This window comes from Protopterus annectens, chromosome 10.part0, assembly GCF_019279795.1.
Source record: "Protopterus annectens isolate FY-2018-M chromosome 10.part0, PAN1.0, whole genome shotgun sequence".
NCBI classification, from domain to species: Eukaryota; Metazoa; Chordata; order Ceratodontiformes; family Protopteridae; genus Protopterus; species Protopterus annectens.
The window spans coordinates 656,163,741-656,185,767 of record NC_056744.1 but is presented as its reverse complement, the minus strand read 5'-3'; the positions used below and the strand labels follow the sequence as shown (position 1 = coordinate 656,185,767).

General features: G+C 40.2%; 1 protein-coding gene across 1 annotated transcript in view; it reads left to right on the top strand.

The window, feature by feature from the left end:
- USP24 (ubiquitin specific peptidase 24) overlaps positions 1-22,027 on the top strand; it is a 4,679,666-nt gene that overhangs the window by 2,094,133 nt on the left and 2,563,506 nt on the right. The window contains exon 29 of the mRNA XM_044085508.1: positions 10,255-10,348. Coding sequence (XP_043941443.1) covers positions 10,255-10,348 — 94 coding nt within the window. The remainder of the gene's footprint in view (positions 1-10,254; positions 10,349-22,027) is intronic.

Below are 22,027 nucleotides of genomic sequence, written 5' to 3'. Positions count from 1 at the left end.
ACTTCTATTGACTATACCTCTGTTCTTGTTTACTATGCTTAAAACTTTTTGGTGTATTTACTTTTTTGTTGGAGGTGTAAGCTTGTATGTAATTACTTCCCATTATGGGGGCACCTAGCATCTGGGGCAAGAAAAACATGTAATGGCGTCGGCTGCATGCTTTATACCCCTGACGTCATGGAAGATCAAACAACAACCGACGCCGGACCCAAGACTTTGATAATCAGGCCGACTGAGGGCTACTGCAAGCAGGTAACCCAAATCTGATGACTGCAACAGTGAATACACTTGAACATCTACATTTATGGTAAGTGTACACAACTGTACTTTCTGGTTTGTCTCGACAAGTCTCTGGGCAGGTGAACCAAGATGATTATCACAAGGAATTTTTCTGAGATTTAACAAGTTGAGGAAAAACATCAGTATTGTCATGTCTGGATTTCTCTAACAGCTGTTTTGCACTTTGAACTGCACATTCAGCCAAGCAGTTTGACTGGGGGTATTCAAGACTACTCGTAATATGAACAAGTCCCACTCTTCTGCAAATCTCTTGAACTGCTGACTTGTAAACTGTGCACCATTGTCAGAAGTAACTCTGTGTGGACTACCTTGGACAGAAAAATGTTGCTTCGGCTTAGTAATGACTGTGGATGTTTGGTTGGGAAGTAGGTCAATTTTGAACAATCTCGAACCAATTTGAATAAGAGTCTACTAACACCAAATAATTCTAACCATTTCAGTCAAAGATATCTGTATATACTGTCAACCAAGGTAGTTTAGGAATCTGGCGTAACTGAAATGGTTCTTTCTGTCGATGCGGCTTTGTACTGTTACATACTGAACAAGACAAAAGCACTTTCTCAGTATCTCTTGACATAGAAGGCCAAAATATTAGACCTCTTGCCCTTCTGTTGGTAGTCAGTTCCTGGGTGGCCGCGATGCAAGATCTTAATATACTCTTGTTGCAAGGACGTTGGAACAATCATCTTAGGACCTTTCATGATGCTACCATTGTCAGACAAAATCTCATCTCTGTATGGAAAATGTGGTTGCACTTCTACAAGTAAAGAAGATTGCTTGGAAGGCCATCCTCGACTGATAAAGTGGTTGAGCTTCTGGAGAATTGGATCTGAAGTTGTGCGAGTTCTGAGCTCATCAAGATGTGTGGAAGAAAAAATGTCTCACTTCCAGGACTTCAAAATCAAGTTGCTCATCGTTATGCTGCTCTCTCTTTTTTCTGGACAATCTGGATAAAGTATCAGTAAGATAAAGAAGTTTGCCTTTTGTGTAAACAAGATTGAAATTGTACTTTTTCAATTTGAGCATCATACATTGCAATCTGTCAGGAGCTGTATGCATAGGCTTTCTCAAAATAGTAATTAGATGTTGGTGGTCAGTTTTGAGCTGGGTAGGTCAGCCATAAATATAATCATGGAACTTCAAACATGCAAAACACAGTAGCCAAAACCTCTTTCTCAATCTGAACATATTCCATCTCAGTCTAGGTAAGGACATACTGGTCTACCTTCTTGAAGAATGACTGCACATAGACCAAATTTAAAAGCATCACAGGAAAGAGTAACTGGTTTGTGAACATCATAGTAGTTGAGAGTTGGGCTGGCAATTTTCTGTTTCAGGACATCAAATACTTTTTGGTGCTGTTCTGACCATGACCAAATTACATCTTTGCATGTCAGCTCTTTGAGAGGTGCTGAAAGTTGGCTTAAATCTGGAATGAACTTGCCTAGATAGCTGACCATGCAAAGAAAACGTTGTAGGGCTTGGACATTGTCTGGAGCTGGCATCTGGAGATTTGCTGTTTGCTTTGAAGAATCTGATCGTAAGCCTGAACTGGTAAACAAGTGACCAAAATAAGTAACTTCTCATAGCCTGAACTTGCACTTCTGAGGTGTCAGCTTAAGATTCACTTGACGTGTCCTTTCCAGAACTTTCTTGAGGTTTCTGTCATGTTTGACTTCACCATTGCTTCCTACTAAAATATCATCTACCATAATAGCACATAGCCCGAAGAAATGCTCTTTGGTGGTATTCCATCCAGGACCAGTTTACATTTTTGTGTGTCAACTCACATAAGGGTGCTAAAAGCTCACTCTGGTCTGGGATGAACTTTCCTAAATAGTTGACCATACCAAGAAAACATTGTAAAGATGTGACATTTTCTGGACCTGGCATCTCAAGAATTGCTACTTGCTTAGATGGATCTGGTTGTAAGACGGAACTGGTAAACACATGACCCACATAAGTATCGTCTTCCAGTTTATTTGCATTTGTGAGGATTCAGTTTAAGATTTACTTCGCAAGCACGGTCTAGATCTTTCTTGAGATTTCTGTCATGTTCATCTTTACCATTACCCCCTACAATAATGTCGTCTACTGTAATAGCACATGGATAGCCCCCAAAAAATTGCTCCATTGCACGCTGAAAGACTTCACTGGTAGAATTTATTCCAAATGGCATTCTCAGAAATCTGTATTTTCCAAATGGCATACCGAATGTGTTTAACAGTGAAGATTTTTGGTCAAGCATAGTTTGCCAGAATGAACACACTGCATCTAAGACAGAAAAAATGTGGTTGGCATGAGGGCAGAAACCTCTTCAACTGTGAAAATTGGATGATGAGGACTTTTTAATGCTTTGTTCAGATCTCTCTGATCAATACATATTCTGATATCACCTGAGCTTTTTTTATGCACTACTACCATGGAGGATACCCATTCAGTGGGTTCTTCTACTGGACAAATTACTCCTAGCTGCACCATTCTGTCTAGCTCAGCTTTGACTCTGTTCTGCATAGCTACTGGAACTTTCCGTGCTGGTCTGACAAGTAGACTGACCTCTGGGTCCAACTTCATGGAGTACACCACTGGTAGTTTGCCTAGTTTATCTGCAAAAATATCAGCATACTCAGAAAAATAGTTTGGATGAAATTTGAGCTGTTGCAATGCAGGCTTACATGGTGAACTATATTAAGTGAAAGCAGTCCCATTTTCAAACTGTCTCTGAGGCCTAATAATGACTGCATGCATCTTTGGACTATGAAAAATTACAAGTCATAGCACTACTGAACCTTTGGTTTGAATCTCTTCACCACCATAAGTAACGAGCTTCGCACACACTGTCAAATCAAGTTGTCCTGCAGCTTTTACTCTAGCAAATGTTTTTGCTGACAGTAACATTGCACTTTGAGCCGGTATCTACTTTAAGCTCTACAGGACTCCCATTAATCCAAACAGTGCAGAAGATCTCATTCTTTGCCCACAAATCTACTGCATTTGATCAATGCATGCACCAAGCACAGACATACCATCAGCATAAAAAAAGGGTCACAGCTTTCTAATTGATCAACTTGGCTCTTTGAATGCCCTCTTTTAATAAAAGAATGTGCCTTATTTGATTTAGAAATGAAATTATTCCACTTATTTAAAGAATGACGCTGCTTACCAAAACCTAAGGACTTTTCTCTTTTAGGTTCATGATTACCACCACAGTTATGACAGTTGACTGTGAAGCTGGATGGGGTCACATGTTTTGACTTTGTTGACTTACCCTTATACTTCACTGAGCATGCTCTGGAATTTGCTGGAAAGACTCAGGGTTTCCCACAGGACCTGCAGTAGCTGCCATGTGCTTGGGCCTGTTTTTTTTTGACCATGTGCTGCATACTCTCAGCATAAGCTTTGTCACTGTGCTTTCCACAGCTATTCTCAGTTGTAAGCATACTTGTGTACTTTTCTGTAAGCTTGTATATCTGACAAATCTCAATGACCTCATTTAAAGTTAAATCACCGTCTTGAAGCAAAATCTTCCTCACTGTTTCATTATTAATACCACACACAAGCCTGTCTTTTAAGAACTAATTTCTACAATCACCAGATCTGCACATTTTAGCCATGTTTCTCAAGTCAGTTATATATGCTGCAAAAGTTTCACCAGGCTTTTGATCCCTTGTGTAAAATAAGTGCCTTTCCATTGTAACATTCGTTTGGGTGTTACACATTCTCGAAATTTACTTTTTGAACACTCTGGGTCTTCCCTTGTTTCAGCCGGAACCACAGTATGGCAGTCTTCCCCCTCCCCTGCAAACGCAGCAGGTGCGTACATGAATGAACGCGGTCTTTCATTGGCCTCTGAACCAGCTAAATTAAGCAGAATAAAAGCATTTGTACATCTGTCTTTGCCAGAAAATGCAGCATGTATGAAAATATTGTATTCCTGCTCAAACACACTCCAATTTTCTGTAATATTGTTATCAAACAAACAGTGGCGGGGTCTGTGAAAACTTTCTGCCATACCCACAGATTATAGTAAAACAAAATGCAAAATGGCCTTAGAATTATTTACAAACATTCACACACACCAGGTACTTGTAATAATAATCAGATGCACAGTAAGCTCTTTGAAATACTGTACTTTGTGAAATGGCTTGAAATAACTATACTTTGTGAAATATGAAATATGGTTTGAAATAACTGCAATGTAATACTGCACACCCAAACACTTTGCACACTTTGGATAATTTTAATAGCTTTAGTTAACAAGAAAAAGTAGCATATAGTGAAAAAATTGTCGTTTTTTCCTTTTTTTGCACATTGTATGCGATTCGAATATTATTTCAAACATTTTCATAATTAATTTGAATATTTTTATCAATATGCCGCAGTTTTGCACATTTTGTGTAATCAGAAATTTGTTTTAATCATTCTGAGTGTTATATTTGTAACAAAAGAAATAATTTAAGCAAGTTTTAGTACCTGGAATTGGTTTCTGACCTGTTTTGTGAGTTTTTTGAGTAATAGGGATGATCCACTCTTATAAATTCCTCCAACTTTAACCAGTTGCCTCATGGCTGTTACTCTGTTATCCATTCTGACACCATGTCACTGCTCTTATGTGCATTAAGAAGATGTTGAGGCTTAGGTGTTCATTTAAGTAGTTTACTGTATGCAAATACATCAGGATGGATGGCAGGATCATTAAACTTGAACAAATGAACTGACTGACTACATACCTGCATGTTCACACACTGGCTGCTCTCTCAAAATAGCACTCTTGCTTGCATGTGCTCACTCACTGGAAAGCCTCTTAAAGGTATTTCACACATACATTGATCTACAGAAAAATCAAAAATGTCATCTCACTGTGTTGCTTTTTGGAAGAGCTTCATTCACTACCTGGCACTGGTGCAGATTCAGTTTTATGAGTTGCATTTATTTTATGCTGAAGGATGTCTGATTGCTAAGAAATTCAATACAGGTCAAAAATTTAAGTGGAAAGTAGAAGCCTATATATTTCAAATACTTTTACAGCAATCCTTCTCTGATATACTGCTATGTGAGGTTTCTTCACAGAGGCTTACTATTTGGATGATTTAGATGGCCATTGTAAGGATCACTGCTGCACTCTTATGTGTGAGGTCCAAACATTCGGCTTGCATTTTTCTGATTTCAGACACCTTCTTCAGTGTTCTGACCTCTCGTACACTATAGGCAACATCAACATGTACTGTATAAGAGAGAACTGCACCTATGTCAATTTTATTTCCTTTTTGCTGTAGTGGTGCTGGCGGAAATTGGGCTACTGTTGGCCGAAGGAGGAGAAGAAGCGGAAGGCATAGCCGAAGGTAGGAAGAGAGGAGAAAGGCTAGGACTGTGGTAGTGAGGGTCAGAACTTTGAATGTTGGCAGTGTGACTGGTATAGGGAGAGAGCTAGCCGATATGATGGACAGAAGGACGTTTGGTATATTGTCTGTGCAAGAGACCAGATGGAAGCGGAGTAAGGCTAGGTGTATCGGAGGTGGGTTCACATTGTTTTATCATGGTGTGGATGGGAGGAGAAATGGCATAGGAGTTAACCTGAAGGAACAGTATGCTAGGAGTGTTTTGGAGGTGAAAAGAGTGCCTGATAGTGATGTTTATGAAGCTGGAAATTGATGGTGTAATGATGAATGTTGTTAGTGCATATGCTCCACAAGTTGGGTGTGTGGTGGATGAGAGAGAAACGTTTTGGAGTAAGTTGGATGAAGTGATGATGACTGTAGCCAAGAATGAGAGAGTGGTGATTGGAGCAGATTTCAATGGGCATGCTGGTGAAGGGAACAGAGGGGATGAGGAAGTTATGGGTAGGTATGGTGTTAAACAGAGGAGTGCAGAAGGTCAGATGGTAGTGGATTTTGCGAAAAGGATGGACATGGCTGTGGTGAATACGTATTTTAACGAGGGAGGAGCATAGAGTGACATACAAGAGTGATGGAAGATGCACACAGGTGGATTATATCTTATGTAGGAGGGCCAGTTTGAAGGAGATTGGAGACTGTAAAGTGGTGACCGGGGAAAGTGTAGTTAGGCAGCATAGGATGGTGGTATGTAGGATGACGGTGATTAAGAAGAGGAGGAAGAGTGTGAGGGCAGCACCAAGGATCAAATGGTGGAAATTGAAAAAGGGTAATTGTGAGGTGGAGTTCAGGGATGAATTAAGTCAGGCACTGGGAGGTAATGAAGAGTTAAATAGCTGGGTAACTACAGCAAAGCTAGTAAGGGAGATTGCTAGAAAGGTGCTTGGTATGACATCTGGATAGAGGAAGGACGACAAAAAGACATGGTTGCGGAATGAGGAAGTACAGAAGAGTATACAGAGAAAGAGGTTGGCAAAGAAGAAGTGTGATTGTCAGAGAGATGAAGAAAGTAGACAGGAGTATAAGGAGATGAGGTGCATGGCTAAGAGAGAGGTGGCGAAGGCTAAGGATAAGGCATATGAAGAGTTGTATGAAAGGTTTGACACTAAGGAGGGAGAAAAAGACCTGTACCAATTGGCTAGCTAGGGAGACCAAGCTAGGAAAGATGTGCAGCAGGTAAAGGTGATAAAGGATAATGAGGGAAACATGCTCACAAGCGAGGAGAGTGTGTTGAGGAGATGGAAAGAGTACTTTGAGGAGTTGATGAATGCAGGGAATGAGAGGGAGAAAAGGTTGGATGATGTGGGGATAGTGAATCATGAAGTACAATGGATTAGCAAGGAGGAAGTAAGGATAGCTATGAAGAGGATGAAGAATGGAAAGGCTGTTGGTCCAGATGGACATACCTGTGGAAGCATGGAGGTGTTTAGGTGAAATGGCAGTGGAATTTTTAATCAGATTGTTTAATGAAATCTTGGAAAATGAGAGAATGCCTGAGAAATGGAGAAGGTGTTTTGGTACCAATTTTTTAAGAGTAAGGGTGATGTGCAGAGCTGTAGTAACTACAGAGGGATTAAATTGATCAGTCACAGCATGAAGTTATGGGAAAGAGTAGTGGAAGGTAGGTTAAGAAGGGACATGATGATTAGTGATCAGCCGTATGGTTTCCTGCCGGGAAAGAGCACTACAGATGCAATGTTTGCTCTGAGAGTGTTGGAGAAGTACAGAGAAGGTTCAGAAGGAGTTGCATTGTGTTTTGTAGACTTAGAGAAAGCATATGACAGGGTGCCTAGAGAGGAGTTGTGGTATTGTATGAGGAAGTCGGGAGTGTCAGAGAAGTATGTAAGACTGGTACAGGATATGTACGAGGGTAGTGTGGCAGCGGTGAGGTCTGTGGTGGGAGTGACGGATGCATTTAAGGTGTAGTTGGGATTACATCAAGAATCAGCTCTGAGCCCTTTCTTATTTGCAATGGTGATGGACAGGTTGACAGACGAGATCAGATACGAGTCCCCGTGGACTATGATGTTTGCAGATGACATTGTGATCTGTAGTGAGAGAAGGGAACAGGTGGAGATGACCCTGGAGAGATGCAGATATGCTCTAGAGAGAAGAGGAATGAAAGTCAGCTGGACTAAGAATAATGAGAGGGAGGATAGAGGAATGGTGAGGATGCAAGGAGTAGAGGTAGCGAAGGTGGATGAGTTTAAATACTTGGGATCAATAGTTCAGAGTAATGGTGACTGTGAAAGAGAGGTGAAGAAGAGAGTACAGGCAGGATGGAGTGGGTGGAGAAGAGTGTCAGGAGTGATTTGTGACAGACAAGTACCAGTAAGAGTGAAAGGGAAGGTCTACAAGAGGGTAGTGAGACCTAGTGAGACCAGCTATGTTGTATGGATTGGAGACAGTGGCACTGACAAAAAGGCAGGAGTTTGAGCTGGATGTGGCAGAGTTAAAGTTGTTAAGATTTGCACTGGGTGTGACGAGGGTGGACAGGATTAGGGATAAGTATATTAGAGGGTCAGCCCAGGTTGGAAGGTTTGGAGACAAAGCCAGAGAGGCAAGATTACGTTGGTTTGGACATGTGCTGAGGAGGGATGGTGAGTATGTTGGGAAAAAGATGCTAAGGATGAAGCTACCAGGTAACAGGAAAAGAGGAAGGCCTAAGATAAGGTTTATGGATGTGGTGAGAGAAGACATGCAGGTGGTTGATGTGACAGAGCAAGATGCAGAGGACAGGAAGAAATGGAAACAGATGATCCACTGTGGCGACCACTAATGGGAACAACCGAAAGAAGATGATGATGTAGTGAGTAATTTGGAGTTGGTGTCATCAGTACAACTCCATAATTGTGGTACATGCTCATTGTGTGGATTTTTTTTTACTGCATTCTTTTGATTTTTATGGCATTATTTTCTGTTCAAGCCTTTCTTGACTGTGACATGGAAATGTTCCAAAAGCCTGTGACATCCCTGGGAAAGGTCGCCATTATGTATGCTTTGACAGACAGATACCACAGAAAGGACTTGCATTTAAGCCTTAATGAAACTCTTGTCACTGACAACAGCTATTGTGCTCAAGTTAATGAAAAGTCTCTACACTGTAGAGCATGTAAATTAAGTATTTTCTAAGGCATAAAATCTCCTAGCTTTAGGCTAAGGGATGGCTGCTTTTGCTTTATACGGAGAGTGGTCTTTGGAAAGCACAGGCAGATTATCTAAATGTCTATAAAGAAAATTGACAGAAATTAGCAATAAGATTCTGCAGGCAGAGAGCATTGCAACTCTGTCATTCATGTTTAGACCTGACTGCTTCATCCACACAGTAGTGCAATTCTGTTGGCTTTTTGCTGTGGGATGTCTTTGTGCAGTATCTTCGTAGGCCTGCAGAGGGATGCAGATGTCTGTCTTCTGAGGCCTTTTTGTAATTATTTACTACATCAGTGCTGACTACTGGTTCCCAAGCAACCACAAATGGCCTGCTCATACTTCCAGAGACTGTTCTCCTTCACTAGAAGTCCTAGCAGTTTTTCTCCAGGAGCATTTGGACCCTGGAGAGTTTTCTTTTTTAAGAGGGTACTAGGTGGATGAACCACTTTGCACTGCAGACAGTAGACTTGATGCCTGCATATGAGGTGTCTGTCTTGTTGTCTGTCTTAACTCTTGCTGCTTTTGACTAATTTTTTTGACAAATAGTATGTAGCATTATAGCGGTAGATTCATGTCCCTTTTCCCCCAGCTGGCTGAGTTGTCCACATCTGGAATGGTTCCTTTTGTGAAAAGGGGCGTAATCTCTTGAACAGTCCTCTCTGATGTCAGCAAATAAGGAGGACTTGGCCTTGTAAATTCAGAAGTACTTCTCAGTCAGGTATGACATTGACTACTTCAGTGCTTTTCACACACATTTTTTATTATGCCGCTGTGGTAGTGATTTGTAGGGTAAAGTTAAAGCAGTTGTGTGAACACGCTCCCCTAACTGTGGTTATTTGAGTAATAGGATCAGTGCTTTCTCCCTCTCTCCCCATTCTTTCTCTTGTAAGTCTAGTTTTGTTTATGTGAGTCTGTTACATCTGGGGAGGCAGTTTCTCCTTCTCAGCTCATTCTCCTGTTTCTTTGATGGGGAAGAATTGCATCTTGTATTTCAGGCTGATTACGAACATATTGTGGTGACATCGGACACTCTTAGACCTATGAGTCCATAGGCACCTCTTACCTCATTCTGTTTGTCCTACTTTATCATCTGTGATGTGGAGGAGTTTGTCTGAAAGCTGTAGATATCTGGCATTGTGATTTCACGGCTGTGTATAAAACTCGTACACTTATATTTATGTATGCTACTATAGCAGTGAATACTACAACTAGAACATCTACAGTTACTCGGAGTATTCTCACATTTATCTACTTCCTCTGTAACTCTGATACAGATTTGATGAGTTGTTTTAATCATTTTTCGATGCAACTTGACCATACTGTAAAGTATTTTGTATATAGTAATTGAATGTTTTTTGAAAAATACTTGCTTCAAATGTTCAGTTCTTAATTCAAGTGTTTAATTTCCCAGGATTACGCTGAGAGTTCGGAGACTTCTTTTGCTAATTCCAACTGACCCCACCATTCAGGAAGCCCTTGATCAGCTTGATTCCTTGGGAAGAAAGGTGCTTGGTTGTCTTTTTTTAATTGAAATTCATGTCCTTTTATAAAGCATGTTTCTTTAAGTGCATGTTTTCCATTTCAAAATTTGTGGAGTATTCAAGCGTTAGTAATTTTTTTTGTATACAGACTGAGCTAGACCTTTGGTTATATAGTATTATGAAAGATTGTGTTAACTTTTTAATGTTTCTGGTATATAAATTGTGAAATGTGTTCTGTATTTGAGTATTTAGACTTTGGCTTTTGCTAAGCCCTTAGTTATGTAGTGAGATATTTGCTGGTACCAGTACTACATAGAAATGTGACACGTTTTATAGAGAAAATGCTAGTGGTATGTTTGCAGTTTCCACTGGGACTGTTCCATTGTTCTATCATGCCTGGAAGTAGTAGTACTTTCCAATGTCCTTGAATTAATTTCTTCTAGATTTTTAAGCATTGGTCTGTGAAGTTTTGCAAGTAATCATTGTAGGGGAAAAGATAGCATCACTGCCTAGCTATGCTGTATTTTAGTTCCATCATTTTCTTCTACCAGTGTAAATCCTGTATTGCACTGTTAATGTGATATTTATTCCATTCTGAAATATCTTCAAGGTAGTTATGTCTACAGTTTTAAGCCTTTAAGTGCAAGAAAGCTGATTTTATATTTGTGATGAAACCAACTGTATCAACTTTGAATAAAGATAGTCTAGATTTCATTCATTTTCAGGCATCTGTTTTGTCCTGTATAGGGAAACAAGGGAGCCAAATCCAGATCCTGCCAATAATGAGTGCAAGTCAGAAAACAAATCCTTTGTGTGATGCCAGTACATTGCAGCATACACATGCATGAGCATGCATGCGTCTGCATGCACACACACACATACACATGTACACACAGTACCTTCATGCCTGCAAACAGTTTGGAGGTTTACCAGTTCACCTACTTCCATATCTTTGAATTGTTGGAGAACACTAGAGCAGCCAGTGTAATTCTGTGCAGGTGCACTGAGGCATTTCATATGCAATCTGCCTGCACATAGTGAGTAAAAACATACTGCACAAAAAGCCCAGCAAGAAACCAAACCACAAAACCAGACAGTGATTTGTTTTGCTTGATGCACTGTTATTAAAGGAAAGTTACTTGGGAAAACTATTCCTTTTCCTGTTCATTACAGAATAAGATTGTAGTTCAGGACCAGAAGTATCTTGTAAAAGCATGCAAAGCAGTTCACCTAATAATACATTGTCCCATTATTTTGACTTGGAAAAAGGAATTGCAGAGGGCTCTATGGAGATAGGGAATATCTGCCAAATGTGTTGGACTTGGGGAAAGGTAGGGGTATATTTTAAGGACGCTTTAAAAATGCTGTTTCTAGTTATTTTTTTTATTTGTGTGTGTGTGTATATATATATATATATATATATATATATATATCTCCACACACACACTCATAAGGAATATTCTTTATATGAAGTTTTTTGTTCTATTAAACATGTTCTTTGTATATTAGTTACAATTATGTGTGGAGTTGGACTGGATTATTAAATGCTATTTTTGAGAAATGTAGCCTGACAGTGCAACTTAGAGCAGTTTAGGGTGTGGCATTAGTAAAAGCATAAGTTGATTAAGGCAGATGATTAGGCGGTAGTACAGTAAGAAGAGGAGTAATAAATGTTGGGTAGTGGTTCTGAGAAAGTCCAGAAGGAATACAGTTGAAGAGAGCATCTCTGAAGTACTGTTGAGTTTTATCCAGTAGTTTGAAGTTGGTTTCCCCTCTGTCTTCAATTGCATATTGTATGACTGTTGAGCAGATCACTTCACAAAACAGTGCTCCTGGATGGCCATTTAGAAGAGTGCATATGCATAATAATTCTACTTATTCAGTAGATGGAAAACAATTAGCCTGTAAGACGTCCGTGTAGTGTAAAATCAGTGTGGTGGTTAAAATCTGGTACAAAGCTCTAAAGGAGCTAGAGTCTGAAAAAGAGGAGGCCCAGTTTTGTGGCATAGAGGAATACAGCTTTCACTATGACCTAGCCAACTAGGGTTCTACTAGTGTTCCAAATGGTGTTGGAGCTCGCAAGAGGCGAGCGGTATAATGTGGCTAAGCCTCATTACCTCTTTTTCTGTAGAGGGCTGTGAGGCACAAGCCTTGTCTAAGTAATCCTCATTAAATCCCTGATGGTGACCCTGGATGCTAGAGATATTTTGCTTTTGAGGGAGCTGGGCATTTGAGAGGTCATCCCCTTGCAGAATTGGAAGACGTGTACTTTGTGTAATCCCGTCGCACATCAACCTTTTCAATGTTGTGAACATGTACGATGAGGAACTAGTAGGGCTTAATGAGTGGGAGACCTAGTCCCCAGGCATGATGGTGGCATTGCTCCTGCCAGATAGCTGTTAACCTTGGGGAGGATGAATTAGACAGTAAGGATTTTGCTTTCCAGAGGTATGAATTGGTTGATTGGGTAGTTTGTAAAGAAGGCTTGGTAGTCACCAGGGGTTTGGGAGCCAGAAAAGAGGGGGGAGATGCTGCAGATTGAGGAGGAAAGATGATAGATGCAGTGCAACATGCTGTATTGGAAATGGAAGGAAAAGGCAGATTTGATGCCACTATAGTTCGTTATGGAGATAAGTATATGGATACTTTAATTGTTTGAAGTAAAAAAAAATTGCAGGAGTAGAATAAGGAAAGCAGTGAGTGTACATTTATAGCAGACAACTTGAATACTGACACGTGATTCAGGAATTGGCAGGATAAGATGCAGGTTACGTGTATTTTAGGGGTGGTCTCCAAAAATAATGCACAAGGGTGTACTATGTGATGGTTTACTAATGTTTCATTTCTAACCATAAATCTTGAGTAGGTAGCTATAAGAAGTAGAACGAAATGCATTTAGAGTTGTTCTGTGTGCCCATATTTAATTAACAGAACTGAGTTGATCTTTTCTTAAGCGAGTATGATGACTGAAGATGGGAGTTACAAAGTCTGTCATGCCAACCAAGGGACTGAAGCTTGCTTCTGTGGTAGCTGCAGACATAGCTGGAGGTTGATTAAATTTTCTCCCAGTAGGAAAACTGAGAAATTGTTAAAGCTACTTTGGATACAGTTCAGTTACTGGCTTGTAATTATTCTTTTTGAAAGCAAAGATATTTGGAGAAAATGAAAGAAAATCAATCAGAAAAGATGATGGTCTGGATGGGAAGAACCTTGCAGCTATTCACCAGTAACAAGCAGGTCAGATTTCAGCTTTCGTACAGGAAATGGCTTCCAGTAATTTAAAAGAAAAAAAAATCCTGGAGGTGTTTAAAGAAAGTGAGACACTGAAGGAATTTACAAAGTCTAATGACAAACAGCTGTAAAATCATAAAAGCTTTAAGTAGATATTCAGTTGAGGATAAAATCGAGGAAATCAGAGGTTGAAATGAAAGACACTGACTGAACATATGAGGCTCGTCAAAAACTCTTAAAAAAAAAATTTGAGCATTCAGAGGAAAAACTTCTGCTAACAACATCAAAAACAAAAATAGTTCACTTTACAGCAAAGGACCCCAAGCTGTATTAGCGTAAACAATTTTTAATCTCGGCTTTCGTGCAGATACTTCAGAAAAATCTGATCAAACAATACAACTGATTTATATATATATTAATTAATTAACCATAGTTAAAAACACTCAACAGTTTTAACCCTTTAGTTTCCTTCTTGCTAAAAAATGTTTTATGTTAACATGTTCATTCAAACCAGGGGGAACTTCAGCGCACACACTTATTTGCCAACACACGTCTCTAGTTTCAATTTCATTTCTGAAGTTACCCCCTTTTCTAACTATTGTTACTTTTTCAAGAACTGTAAACAAGAACTTACTAAAATTCTTACATACTTCTGAGTGCTTGTAAAGTGCATTGTTTACATCCTTATTCTTAACAGCCCTTACTTGTTCTTGAATCCTCTCTCTCAGCCTTCTTGTAGTCATACCTGGTTTGAATGAACATGTTAACATAAAATGTTTTTTTTTAGCAAGAAGGAAACTAAAGGGTTAAATTTGTTGATAATTGATTAATGTATATAAACCAGCTGTACTGTTTAATCAGATTTTTCTGATGAAGTGTTTGTCTGAAAACGGAGATTAAAACATTTTTTACGCTAATACAGCTTGGGGTCCTTTGTTGCAAAGTGAACTATTTTTGTTTTTAGTTGGTTTATGTTCACTGGCTCTTAAAGTGATTTTTTTGGTATTAGATTCACTGCTGTACAAGAGAAACTGAAAGAAATAGGTTGCATTAATTGTGTGAAAGTACATATAAGCAACTGGACTGGTGTATGACAGCATGAATTATTAACTGAGAAGGCATATAGGATCATAGGAAGTTACTAGACTATTGGCCTTGAGACCCTTATAAGCCTAGCCAAGAGTTTAGCCCATGCAAAGTGGCACTTGATGCCACTGTCCAGCAAGGGACCTGGGTGGAATCCCAGGAATGTATTTTCTATTTCCCATTCAGTTCAGATTGTGCTTAAAAAGGAGTAAAGAGGTACACTGCTTGACGTGGAAAGGGAGTCTATTCCATAGATGGGGGGAGTCTCTGGGACACAAATATGTCTCGCCAGCAAGTCTTATTGATGTCACAGACCAGGTTGAGGCCACATGTGCAGGTTACACGAGTGGAGCATGACTTGTGGATATGCAACAGTCCCATCAAGGCAGGGTCCAAGATCGCCTTGTATGCCAGACAGAGGTCACCTCTGAGGAGTCTGTATGAAACAGTGAAGAGGGATAGGGCATTTAGCCTATCTGTATATGGTAGATTTTTGAGGCCCAGGATTCTCCTCTTGAGGAACCTCTGTGGTCTCTCCAGCTGCTGCATGTGCTTCGCGAGGTACATGCTGAATGGGGCGTTATACTCAATAATGTGCCTTATAAGGGAAGACTACAGAGATGTTATGACCTCCTTGTCCCGGGATGAGATACCCTTACTTATGAGGTGGGCCATGTAGAAAGCTTTCCGTACAATGGAACCAACATGGTGGTCAAAAGTCAGGTTGCTATCAATCTGGGTGTCCAAATCCCTCACGACTGACTGAATGCTTAGGATGTTTTATTAATGTGATAATTTGTGAGGACATCACTCTCCCCAAAGGAGATGATGATGCATTCTTTTGTATTCAGCTTGAAGCCATCTTTCTGGCATCAGTCATTTGTTTGGGTGAGACCCTCTTGGAGGATGTCCACGTCACTAGGGAAATTGATGACAGCTCCCAGTTTGCAGTCATTTGCAAACTTGGTCAGCCATAGACCAGTGGTTTTGGCCTGCATCTCAGAAAAGTATATCCCAAATAACAGTGGCCCCAAGACTGAATCCTGGGGTTCGCCACTCGATACAGGTCTACTGCTTGAGGTGGCTTCCCCTATTTTGACTAGGTGGGTTCTATCATTGAGCTAGTTAGCTACCCATCTGGTAATGTACGGATTGATGCCTAGTTGAGAGAGTTTATCTATTATGCCTGAGTAGGGAATAGTGTCGAAGGCTGTGGCCAGGTCAAGGTAGGCCATGTGCACCGTCTTACCCTCATCCATGGCTTTGGTGACTGTCTGAAAAAAGTCGACCATGTTTAACAGACATTACCTCCCCTTTATGAAGCTAAACTGTGTGGGATCGAGTGTTTGAAGGTTACCAATGTCTTTGTTAATGAGGTCCATGAGGATTTGTTCCATGGCCTTGCAGATCAGACTAGGTAGGCTGATGGGTCTATAATTTCTCTGATCGGTGGATTCTCCACCTTTGTGCAAAGGGATGACAGTGGCTGTCTTCCACTCAGCAGGGACAAAGCTGGTACTCTGGCTTTGGTTGAATAGGGCACCTGATGATGGTGCAGGTTCCTGCCCGAGTTCATGTAGGATGCAGCCTCGAATGTTATCGTGTCCCATGGAGGCTGTATTTTTTGCCTTTGAGAGAGCAGTAATGACCTGATTCCTGGATATAAGCGGAAGGGGGGCAGGTACTGGGAATGTCATGATTTACAGATTGGGGGGGGGGGTTACAGAGGAGTGAAATTTTTGCTGAATCTATCAGCCATCAGGTTTGCTACATCTGCAGCATTTGTTTATGCGGTGTCCTTGACCACCAGTTCTGCACAGATCTGGGTGTACCTTTGAGATTATGTAGGTGAAGAAGGCTTTATGATTGTCTCTAGAAGATGTGGCCAATTTGGACTCGAAGTTTGCTTTGGAGGATTTCACAAGTGCTCTTATTTGCTTGTTTAGGCTAAGGAGAGATTGCTTCCAATTGGGCACCTGCTCCTTCTTGATCTTGGACAGCACTTTTTTTTCTTTTGTTAGAGTTTATTTATTGCAGATGTCTACCAGACAGGTTTACTCTTACTTGTGGAGGATGATTTAGTCCTGTTGGGTATTCCTGATTCCATGCGTCTATATAATTGTTTGTGACTAGCTGTTCCAGAGCATTTGCATTGACAAAATCAAGGAATCTCTGGGCATTTGTGTTCTGGCATGAAAAGTTCTTCCCTTCTGTGTTTGGGTAGTTAGTCACCCATGATCAGGTTAAAGGGTTGAATCTTGATAGATTCGAAGAGGTCTGGATAGGCATTTTGGGCATCTTGGGTCAGATTTTGAGGCCGATTGCTAGCTATAATTTGTGTAGGGGTATTGTCAGTGGTTAACTGCACATGGAGTGTCTCCTGTTTGACCATACTGTTTGACCAGCAGAGGTGTGTGTGTTTGTCTTTAATATATATTGAGACTCCACCTCTTTTGGCTTTACTACCCACAGTTTGTGGTCCTAATGTAGGATAGGAAAAGTAACCAGGTATGGCTGGGGTGCTCTCCACAGCTCTGAACCAGGTTTCTGTGACTGTGCAGATATCAGCATTTTCCAAAGTTAAGAATGCTTGCAATGAGTGCAGTTTCATGTTTAGACTCCTAGCATTTAGCAGCATGACCTTTAATTTGGGTTTTGTTGAAAGTTTTATGTTGGTAGTTTTAACCTCATCACTTTTTCTAAAAAAAGGCACTATGGGGGAGGCAAGTGCTTTTGCCAGAAGCCTGAAGCCCAAGTGAGACAGATGCAGGCCATCTCTGGCAAAGCATCATGGTCTGTCGATCATATCTTCCCAGGCTGTCAGGTACTGGATCCCCCCCAGAATTATACCAGAAACTAAGCCAATTGTTCAAGTCAGTCATTTTCTGTTTGTATTGAGGCATCATTCTGGGTGATGGTAGAATGCTGCTTAAGGCTAGGGACATACCTGCCTGTGACACGCATTCAGTGAGTTCAATCTTGTCTCTTCATATAGTCCAGGGAGGTATGTCTCAAGTCATTCACACCAACATGGACTATGACAGAGTCATAACAGTACCTGTTGTTGAGAGACCTGGGTTTGTGTTAGAAATGGCGAATTCTGGCCCCTGACAGACAACTAGTTGTGTATGCTGCAAATCTGGCAGTGAGAAAGGAGCCAGTACCTCTTAGTAAATAATCATACCAGCAGAAAGAGCTGCTCCTGATAAAACTGGTAGAAGGGAACAGTATTAAAAATTTGGGGAGCCATACTGTTTGTGGAAAATGATTTTTCACTGCACAACGGGCAGTAGCAGGATCACCCCCAGCAGTCAGAAATGTCCAAAGGGGAGTGTGACATTTACATTGCTTTATCTAGCTTTCTTCAGAATATTTTTCCTTAAGGATCAAATATATTTTGGATGCAGAACTGGCTAAAGAAGAAATGTAAAAGTTTAGCCAGTAAAGAGTTAGCCAGCAATCTGAGGGGAAACTCTGCTTTTCATTCTTTGATTATAACAAAGCCTGTAGAGAAACTTTACAAGTGAAACATGTTCCATTGTTCCAGAGGAAAATACTTGAGAGATACAAAGTCCAGTGTGAAATTGATGTATAAATGGAATAAGATCATAGGAAGTTACTAGGCTATTGGCCCTGAGGCCCTTATAAGCCTAGCCAAGAGTTTATCCCATGTTTAGACATGTCGGCACCCAAAGCCCCTGGCCAGCAGGGACACAGGTGGAATCCCAGGGGAGTATTTTCTGTTTCCCATCCAGTTATCCAGGTTGCGCTTGAAAAGGGATAATGAGGTTCTCTGCTTGACGTGGGGAGGGAGTTTATTCCACAGATGTGGGAGTCTCTGGGACACAAATCTGTTCCACCAACAAGTCCTATTGATGTCACCGACAAGGTTGACGTTGCGCATACTGGTTACTCAAGTGGAGCTTGATATGCAGCACTCCCATCAAGGCGGGGTCTGAGATTGCTTTGTATGCCAGACAGAGGTCACCTCTGAGGAGTCTGTATTGAAACTGAGTAGAGGGATAGGGCTTTTAGCCTATTTGTGTAAGATAGATATTTGAGGTCCTGGATTCTTCTGGTGAGGAACCTCTGATCATTCCAGCTGCTGCATGTGCCTTGCAAGGTATATGCCGAAGGGGGCGTTGTACTCAATAATTGGTCTTATAAGGGAAGAATATAGGGATGTTATGACCTCCTTGTCCCTGGATGAGATACCCTTATGAGATGGGCCATGTAGAAAGCTTTCCATACAATGTAAGCAACATGGTGGTCAAAAGTCAGGTTGTTATCAACATGAGTGCCCAAATCCCTCATGAATGATTGCGTGCTTAGGATGTTGTTATTAATGTGATATGTGGGGACTTCACTCTCCCCAAAGGGGATGATGATACATTTTTTGGCATTTTGCTTGAGGCCATGTTTCTGGCACCAGTCATTTGTTTAGGTGAGACTCTCTTGGAGGGACGTACACATTGCTTCGGGAATTAATGATTGCGCCCAGCTTGCAGTCATCTGCAAACTTGGTCAGCCATAGCCCACTGGTTTTGGCCTGCACCTCAGAGAAGTATATCCTGAATAACAGAGGCCCCAAGATCAACCCCTGAGGTATGCCGCTCATTACTGGTCTGCTGCTTGAGGTGGCTTCCCCTATTTTGTTTGTGGTTCTGTCAGTGAGACAGTTTGCTACCCATCTGATAACATATGGAGTGATGATGCCTAGTTGAGAGAGTTTATCTATTATGCCCGAGTGAGGAATAGCGTCAAAGGCTTTGGCCAGGTAAAGGTAGGAGGTGTGCACAGTCTTCCCCTCGTCCATGGCTTTGATGACTTTCTCAAAGAAGTTGACCATAATTAACAGAAGTGACTTTCCCTTGTGTTAGAAAAATATGTATTAATGTGTGTATTAGCAATATGCTTAGTGCATTTAGAAGCTTGAAAAGAGTTAACACATTTATTCTATTTCATACTGCATAAATCTGTACAAACTGCAGTTGCTTTCTGACCTTGTACTGTTAGCTAAAATCTTGCTTGTGCCTTGGAAATTTACTGAGAAGCAGGTGATTTCTGCTTGTGTTAGGAAAATAATGAATAGAACAATACTACTTGTATGAAACTTAGACAAGAAGTTCTGCTGTGCCATGAGAAAATACTCAGCTGTAGAAGTTACAGATAATTAGTACAAAGCCTGCTTGAAAATATGAACTGCAATCAGCATTTGCTTGTATCTGTATTAGAAAAGTACCTTGAAAAGTGACACTGTACAATAGACACTTGTAAACGGATTAATTGTCACCAAGGCCAGGCTGTTTTTCTGAAAAGTTTCTCACAAATCTAGTCATGTCAGCAGAAAATCTGAAGTAACATCTGCTGTAGAACAATGCTAAAAGTTGTGTTTGATTTCGTCAGCTTAGAAGGCCATGTCTTGTAAAATAGTATAAGAATGAACATACTTCCTGTTAGTAGTTAGACAAATCCTTGTATTTGCATGTTTTTGTCTCCTTGCTGCAAGTAAATTAAAGTGCCTTAACTGAACCTTACGTGTATTGGTCTTTGAAGTATTTTCCTTTGACACCTTGACAAAGCCAAACTGTGTGGGGTTAAGTGTTTGGAGGTTGCCAGTGTCCCTGTTAATGAGGTCCATGATAATCCATTCCATGGCATTGCAGATCAGGCTAGTTAGGCTGATGGGTCTATAATTTCCCAGATCGGAGGATGCTCTACCTTTGTGTAAAGGGATGACAGTGGCTGTTCCCCACTCAGCTGGGACAAAGCCGGTACTTGGGGGAAAAAATGTAAAGCATCCTTCCCATTTTTTGTAGTTTAGACACACAAACTGTTCAATAAGTAGCAGCTCAAAAAAATGAAGTTTGACTGTTAAAAATGTAAGAGGACTGCAAACTCCAAGTTGTCTTGTAATGTTTAAAGGAACAGTGACGGGACTGGTAAAGTAGCTGTAATTACGTTATTGATATTTGTATAAAATTTTTAGTATGTAAATTGCTCATTAAATTATAAAGCAGTTCTAATTAAATATACAGTAGAATGTGTTTTAAATGAGATGTGGAAGGAGATTTCAGTGGCTGAGCTATATGCTAGTGATTATAAAAATAAGAACACGTGTTCCAAATTGTAATTTATCCAGGCTTTGCACTAAAACAAAAAAGGTGGAAAGAAACAAATTAACATTAATATAATATTGTCATCTTTGGCTGCAGAGGAGATGGAAGCTATATTGATCATATTATATGTAGAATAAAAAGAAAATAATTGCTCCTGTTATAGAGGAGGATGTCTAGATTGATTAGTGTCCTTAGTTTATGCTGTAGACAAGTGACAGGTTAAAATGAATAGGTTTGAATAATGAGAAAATTATGAAAAGCATGAAAATGGTGGTTCTTTGCTACATTTGCAAAGCTTAATTTATTTTTCCATCAGGCTCTACTTTTAGATGGAATTATGGAGGAAACCGATGAGAACAAGTTAATAATGAGTGGTACGACTAGTGTGTTTAGTGAAATCTACCAGTGTTCTTTTAGGATTTGCAAAGTTAGTATATCTTTTTTTTTTTTTTTGTCATTAGCAAATGGTTTTACTTGGTGGCGGAGTCTGAAGTTGCAGCAATTAATCAGAAAAGTTATGGGGGAAAAGGGGCTGTGAATGGATGGATATGAGAAGTGTGTGAATGAAATGTGCAAGGTACAACACAATTAACCTTTAAGGGAAAACTGCTAAGCTGTTAAGTGAAAATTAAGTCTAATACTGTAGAATTGAATAGTTATACAACTAGTTGCTTCGCACCAGTATTGGTACTTTAAACTGTTCAGTCTTTTACTTAATGCATTAATTTAAAGAGATTCAAGGCAGTTTTTTTTTCTTTAGGCTAAAAGTTAGTTTACTTGAAGTATTCACATTGTTTTGTTTTTGCATCTAGGAGCGTAACAAAGTTAAATGGATAAGTAGCAATCTGTATAAGGGAGAGCACAGACTTTAAAATGCGCTTCACCATGGCTAACCCTAACTTTTGAATAGATAGTGCCTCTGGGTACAGCTATCAGTTTGGGCAATGACTCCTATATGGAGAAATAAATTTAGCTTTTTTCCTTTTTGGAAACTGTATTTAATTGTTTGTTTGCTGCAAGTTAAAAGGGGGTTGGGAGTTAAAATTTATTTAGTTGCTTGAATATTTTTATTGAAAGGAAATGTCTGGGAAATGTGTCATGTTCAAATAGTGATGAGAAGCAACTTTGTATAAGATCAGCCTGCCGAACAATATGTGCATGTAAGCTACAAGGCTGAAACATTTATTCAAAAGAACCGTCATGTGTAATATGTGGAAGTAATAGCTTTCTAATAGAATGGCTGCTGTGTCAGTGTTAACGGGAAATG